Genomic DNA, 6,677 nt, shown 5'->3' with positions numbered 1-6,677 from the left:
ATTGTGTGAATCCGATAATTTCATCGGCTCTCAATTTATGTCTGAAAAATTAATTATATACTTTCAATTTTATTGAATGTATATTAAAATTAGTAGTACAACATCTTACCGCGATCTATAAGGCGCTGATTTCAATGAGTTTAGTTTTAAAATGTTAGATCCTATCAATCGTTGTTTATAATATTATATAAGTTGTAATTAATAATTGTACAAAATAATATAGTAAGATTGAATGTAAACGTGGGTATATTCCACTGAAGTCTTTCTGCATTATGTTAAAAAAAGAATGTTAATGTGTAACCGTTTTTATATTTTAATTTTAAGCTTATTTATTTGTTTTCATATATTATAAAAAAATTGTTTTAACGTTTACTTTTATAACAAGCAACAAAATATTGCAAAATTGCTCGAAAAACATAATAAAAATATTTTATTGAAATAAATTTGTATCGAATATAATTTAGGGAGAGTTTTATTGGCCGAAATCATTTGCCGTATGCTATATGTAAAAATTGATCAATCATGTTTGAATATTTTCTTCTTACCTTCAAATGAGAGAATACTTGACTGTGATTAGGCAATTCTTCCAGATTACGACATACGGCATACGGTTACGGCCAATATAAACGCTCTCTTACAATTAATAGTCCATTTATTTGAATTTTTTAGATAAAAATATAATAAGATAAATTATGTTAATGAATTTTATTTTGTAAAATTAAAATTTGTCAGTAAAACTTACAATACATAACGAATATACATTTCTATATATATAATACATATAGAATTATTATTATGTTTCATAACAATGATATATATCTTCACAATAAATTATCCAATATTAAATTTCATAAATCATTCAATGTCTGAAATACAAGTATCATTTCAGGTCGATTTTGTGCCAATCCATTAGCACACCATTTTCCTATAGATATTAAATTCTTATAAACTTGCTTGTTTTCTTCACCAGCTTTATTGTCTATCAATAAAGAAATGTCTTTATCCTTCCAAGCTTCAATTAAATCTACTAATAACTTCTCAGGGCGTATATCGTCATAAGCTCGAAGACCAGTCGCCATTTCGAATAAGACTATACCGTAACTGTAAGTGTCTATTTTTGTAGACAATTTTTTGTCACGTAAAAATTCTTCCGGCAGGTAAGGTCTTGTACCATGAATTCTGCTGATCTAGTAATTATTAATAGTTATTATTAATATTTATAATTATTAATTACGTTGTGTATATTATATTAACAATAAAAAAAATTATTGATAAAATATACTTTATCAATAATTTTTCAGAATAATTAATTATTATATCAGAAATTTTTAAATATATTTTTAATATATATTTTCTTAAATAATCGTAAAATCTAAGGAAGTCTCGTAATTTTTTAGCATCTAATTATTTACCTTCATACTATCCCTTTCAAGACCTTCCCGTGCTAAACCAAAATCGCCAATCCTAGGCTCGAAATTTTTATCCAACAAAATATTTGCGCTCTTAATATCACCGTGAATTAATGGTTTGTCACCGATAGTATGCAAGTATTGTAATCCACGCGCTATACCTTTAGCAATTTCATGTCTTTGCATCCATGTTAAGGCTTTAGTCTTTTGTCTTAATAGCAGTCTATCTTCCAAAGATCCATTTTTCATTAGCTGATAAACCAAGCACGGTGCTTCGCCACCAAAACTGTATGCATACAGAGGCAAGATATTTTCATGAGTACGAGAATTCAAAATCTTTATTTCTTTCAATGATTGCTGAAGTTGTAATATGTAACTTTCATCTGAATCAGACCCTTTTTGTCGAATTTTCTTTATTGCAACATCGGTATTTTTCCAAAATCCTATAATATATGAATATAAATATAAGTTAATAAATAAATAATTCTTTTTAATTAGATATTCTGCTAATCTGCTTGTTTTACAAAGTCAATTAGAATGTGTAAAATAAATATCTATTAAAAAAAATTCAGTGCTATTTATAAATTAAAACTACTTAATTCATATTTTTTTAAAGTCTTCTTTAATCTTTGTCATATTTTAATTTTATAATTGTTCAGCTATATGTTAATATAAATTAGATAACATATACCTCTGTATACTATTCCAAAACCACCTTTCCCTAATATATTGTGCTGATTCCATTCATCTGTGGCAATAGCCAGTTCACTATAACTTGCTTGTGGCAAGGTAGTTTCTGTTTTCGTTAGTGGTGATTCATTGATCTTTTTTTCATTGCTACCAATATTTTGTGGAGATGGTAAGAAAACAGCAGCAGCTACTGGCGAAGCTACCAATAAATTATTGGAGTTGCTTGGACTAATACCCAATTGTGCCGTTGGTTGATTAAAAATTTTATTGACACTTTGCTGCGGCAGTGCACGTTGATTAAAGTTTTGTGTACCAATCTTTAAATCTTTAGTATTTTTGTTGATCAACTGCTTGTGTGACATATTTTGCAAATTGGCTTCTCCGTTGTAGAAAAGCCGATGAAATCTCTGTTCAACAAAAGGTAATAAAGGCACCATTGCTTGATAATGTTGCATTCTGGACAATAATACAAACAATTCTGCTATTGTATGATTGAAATGGCCCCATAGTGTCAAGAGTTCATCTGTGGGATTTTTCTCCTTTCTTAAACTTTGTATCGTTAAAACATCATATTGCATCCAAATACCTATCAACATTACATTAATATAAACAAATGTAACTAAAAGTATTAGCTTTACACATAATATACATAAATTATTATACATTCTGTTAAAAACAATTGGCTATTGCCAAGCAAAACAATTGCTAAGCAAAACTGAAGCAATATTAACAAGTAAGCATAATATAATACAGAATCATGAAAGCAAAATGAGATGAACAGGTTAATAATAAACAAATAGATTAGCATAAAACAAACAAATATATTTTTCAAGAGATTGCCTGCTAATATACCTGCCAGCTCCTCCCATTTATCATTTTGGTTCATAATTTTACAAAATTCTGATCGTTCGGAAAATGGCAAATGATAAATGTACTTGATGTTGTCCATTATTGCCGTTTCACAAATTACAAAATGTAAGTAATAATCATCGTATTATAATATACGTTGTATATACATACGTTACAGCGATATATGTCATTAATACCATTAAAATTGTACTCTGTTGACACACATCATCACAAAAACTGTAACATCTGTATTCTTAAAAAAATTGGAGAAAAATATATAGTAGACATATTACCGACGAGATATTAGGTCTGTTCTTTTTAGCTAAAGTCCTTACAAAGTTTATCTTTCTTCCTTTTCTCTTCATGTTGAAAAGAAAAAGAGAAAAGATAAACCGTGCAAAAGATTCGTGATTATCAAGTGGGCATCGATGAGATGCTATTAAAGACGGTCGGCGCTTATGGAAATTCACGTACCTGTTAAAATTCAAGTGATTAAAGAATAATAAACTAGTAATACGATACTAATTTTTTAATTTATTAGTTTTGTAGATATGTATATATATGTTTAAAACTTAATAATACTCGATTTTTATTTAAAAATGTGATTTTAATGATATCATCCGAGTTTGATTATCAATAGAGATGATAACTGCAGAGGAAAAATTGTAATTTTTTCGGCAATGTGAAAGATAATATATCATTAAAAATATGCCTACTTATTTATACAGCTTTTGTATAATATATAGTCGCGAAAATTTGCTCAGGGCTGAGGGTTTTTAATAGTACCTCGGCAGTAGTTTGGGGCACGGTGAAAGATAATCGACATGCTTCTATCCTGAGAATTTAGTACAGAGACGAACTACATCTGCTGTCGACGGAACGATTTTATCGATAGTGTCAAAATGTATGTAGTTACAATATATAGTTCTCAAACTGAAAATGGATATACTGGCGGTAGTGTACGGGCTGTTTCAACGGTAATAGGAAAAAGGCCGGCATGGCCGCCGGAGATAGAGTTTCTGAACGCATCGAAATGGGACTGAGTTGGAAGTTTGAAACGAGTTTTGAATGATCATCAACGATTGTTTCGTGGATTGGATTACGTTAAGTGATTAGAATATTTTTAATTTGATAAGATAATGATGAAATTAAAGAGAATTGCACAGGATGAAGAAGCTGTAAAAAATACTAGCACATACGTCTTTAAGGTAATTGATTTATATACATATATATATATTTTTTTTGTCCGTTTGATTTCTTAAATATGATATGTAATATGTACACAAACAAGTTTCCCTCTCGTTCCCTCGTTTCTCTGAAAAAATTATAATTCGAACAATCTACATATACAAATGTAAGAAGAATAACAAAAGCATAAATTAGAGACATAAAAAAGATAGGTTTTAAAGAAGTAAATGCTTCTTACGTTTGCGATTCTAATTTACGCTTTCTAGAAGTCAATGATTCCATCACTTTCCCCATATACATATATATATTCATAAAAAATATATAGTTTATCTTATTTCTTAATTGATATTACATAAACTTAAAATAAAGCGCTGTTTCATTACACAGTGAGTTATTCAACACTTGAATATTTTGAAAAGAAAGTATTTCTTATGTGTTTCCTTTGACAATTAAATACAATCCTTTTTAATTTCAAATTAGACATGTCGAAAATAATGACATTTTTAATTAATTTCTTATATTATATCATATTTGTATAAACAAAACAATTAATAATATCAACGCTTTTTAATTGCGACTTTAATTCCCCCAGGCCCCTTTGATGAGCAAGAAAATTTTCTTTGGCTAGCAGTCTAATAATACTTCGTCGGTGACTCTGCCTACAGGGACGTAGACTACGTTTACACTACTCGATTTACGCCAAAGTTATAAAATCAATATTATGAAACTGGCCAACCACAGCTCTTGCTCTGAAGAAAGGAATGACTGTGATTAGCTACATAGTTTCATAAAATCGATTTTATAACTTTAGCGTAAATCGAGCCGTAAATGTAGTAATTGATCACTGACAGTACCGACCACCACAGACGTGACGGCACTGCAGTCAACTGCAGAGTGCAGAGTGCAAATCGATAAAAGAGAAAGAGAAGTTTGACGTAAGAATTTTTTGTTCAATAATTTTGCCTTGCTTATATTGTCTTTTTAAAAAGTTTGACTTTTAATTCTTCCTATTTGACAGTGTTAAGCAATATATTACTGCCAATATAAAGCAAGATTTCTATCACAAAAAAAATGTATAAGCCATAAATTACTACAAATAGTTGAGAATTCGCTGGAGAGTTGGTTGGATATGTTGTCAAGTTGTTTATCGTGACCAATCGTGACTATCGTTTATCACTTCAAAAGTATCGAGGGTTAAATGTTCATGAGGAAGATGTGTCGCGAAGGAGCTCTCAGTTTATTCTGCTTTATTACAGCAGGTTTAATCTCCCTTTTCCCTGAACTGCAATTCAGGTTAGGATTCGATATTTATGTCACATATTTTTCAAATATTTGGCTTTTACATGCGGTGCAATACATTATCATAAATGTGTCCGCATTGCTGGCATTTCGTGGTTTTGCTTATCAAGTAAGTTGTCTCATTATTATGTTATATTACGTATTACTTACAATTTTATGTGCTTAAGGTATTATGTTTTTACAGGTTGCAATTAGAGCATTATTTCTTGGATATATCTTTGGAATTGGTATTTTAGTATCAATCAATGCTCCACCATCATGGCAGGTGTTTGGCATTTATGCAACAGTATTAGCGAGTTTTCATTATACGGAATTTTTAGCTATTGCCTGGTCAAATCCAGCTGCATTGTCGATCGATAGTTTTATCCTTAATCATAGCGTAGCATATGGAATAGCAGCGTGTCTCAGTTGGATGGAGTTTATCATAGAGAGGCATTACTTCAACTTAATGAAAAGACCTTCCTTCGTGTGTTATTTTGGTCTAATGTTATGCATTTCTGGTGAAATTTTAAGAAAATTAGCAATGTGCACAGCAAAACACAATTTTAACCATCTTGTGCAAAATGAAAGAAGGAACAATCATGAGCTTGTTACACATGGTGTATATAATCTTTGTAGACATCCTAGTTATGTAGGATGGTTTTATTGGTCCATAGGAACACAGGTGAGATATCATAAATGTTTTACAATTAGGCATTTGGTTCTATACTTTCATCATTTAATTTTTAATTAACATTCATAAATTTTTATTCTAGTTAATACTTCAAAATCCACTATGCCTCTTTGCATACGCACTGATGTCATGGAGTTTTTTCCATGATCGTGTTCTGATTGAAGAAATGACTTTATTAAGTTTCTTTGGTGAAGACTACGTTCAATACCAAAGAAGAGTAGGTACTGGGCTTCCATTTATTTCTGGATATAAGATTAATTCATAGCATCCTGCGCTAGTGTAGTTATATATTTTGTAAAAAGATCTAACAGATAAAAAATAATACATTTTGTATGTTTGTAGAAGACGAGATTAGATTAATTAATCATATAAGAATTTATATTTAGAAAAATTGTGTGTATATATATATATATATATATATATATATAAAATTTTGTCTACCTTCTTCTCTATTATACGTAACTGAGAAAAGTAACACGATAATTATGGAATACGATATCCTCACGTATCATTTGCGGCAAATAGCTACGCAAGAGATATGAGTGTACTTTTCGTGCTGTCGGCGAGCC

The 6,677-nt window shown here is 29.9% G+C and overlaps 2 protein-coding genes across 3 annotated transcripts; one reads left to right on the top strand and one right to left on the bottom strand.

The window, feature by feature from the left end:
- Positions 1-809: 809 nt before the first annotated feature.
- Positions 810-3,340, bottom strand: LOC108749576 (serine/threonine-protein kinase pelle). Of its 2 annotated transcripts, none has more exons than XM_018488359.1 (5): positions 3,146-3,251; positions 2,952-3,053; positions 2,101-2,685; positions 1,413-1,852; positions 810-1,187 (listed from the first exon to the last, which is right to left on the bottom strand). In XM_018488359.1, the coding sequence occupies exons 2-5, from the start codon at positions 3,046-3,048 to the stop codon at positions 849-851; spliced, it is 1,461 nt and encodes a 486-aa protein (XP_018343861.1). In that variant the 5' UTR covers positions 3,049-3,053; positions 3,146-3,251; the 3' UTR covers positions 810-848. The 2 variants fall into 2 exon arrangements, with proteins under 2 accessions (XP_018343861.1, XP_018343867.1); XM_018488365.1 differs by adding an exon at positions 3,284-3,340 and having other exon boundaries at positions 811-1,187; positions 2,952-3,201.
- A 1,639-nt stretch (positions 3,341-4,979) lies between these two features.
- Positions 4,980-6,449, top strand: LOC108749587 (protein-S-isoprenylcysteine O-methyltransferase). The gene is made up of 4 exons (XM_018488373.1): positions 4,980-5,071; positions 5,155-5,544; positions 5,620-6,099; positions 6,191-6,449. The coding sequence occupies exons 2-4, from the start codon at positions 5,335-5,337 to the stop codon at positions 6,371-6,373; spliced, it is 873 nt and encodes a 290-aa protein (XP_018343875.1). The 5' UTR covers positions 4,980-5,071; positions 5,155-5,334; the 3' UTR covers positions 6,374-6,449.
- The last annotated feature ends 228 nt before the right edge of the window (positions 6,450-6,677 follow it).

This window comes from Trachymyrmex septentrionalis, unplaced genomic scaffold, assembly GCF_001594115.1.
Source record: "Trachymyrmex septentrionalis isolate Tsep2-gDNA-1 unplaced genomic scaffold, Tsep1.0 scaffold11, whole genome shotgun sequence".
Lineage (NCBI taxonomy): Eukaryota > Metazoa > Arthropoda > Insecta > Hymenoptera > Formicidae > Trachymyrmex > Trachymyrmex septentrionalis.
This window is presented reverse-complemented; position numbering and strand designations above follow the sequence as displayed.

What these genes read in the sequence shown, in the direction of transcription:
- LOC108749576 (XM_018488365.1), bottom strand. Translation starts at nt 3,048, where the DNA reads ATGGACAACATCAAGTACATTTATCATTTGCCATTTTCCGAACGATCA. An exon ending in TAAATGGGAGGAGCTGGCAG is followed by an intron (nt 2,686 to 2,951) that starts GTATATTAGCAG and finishes TAATGTTGATAG; the next exon opens with GTATTTGGATGCAATATGAT. An exon ending in TTTTGGAATAGTATACAGAG is followed by an intron (nt 1,853 to 2,100) that starts GTATATGTTATC and finishes CATATATTATAG; the next exon opens with GATTTTGGAAAAATACCGAT.
- LOC108749587 (XM_018488373.1), top strand. Translation starts at nt 5,335, where the DNA reads ATGTTCATGAGGAAGATGTGTCGCGAAGGAGCTCTCAGTTTATTCTGC. An exon ending in TTCGTGGTTTTGCTTATCAA is followed by an intron (nt 5,545 to 5,619) that starts GTAAGTTGTCTC and finishes ATGTTTTTACAG; the next exon opens with GTTGCAATTAGAGCATTATT. An exon ending in ATTGGTCCATAGGAACACAG is followed by an intron (nt 6,100 to 6,190) that starts GTGAGATATCAT and finishes TTTTTATTCTAG; the next exon opens with TTAATACTTCAAAATCCACT.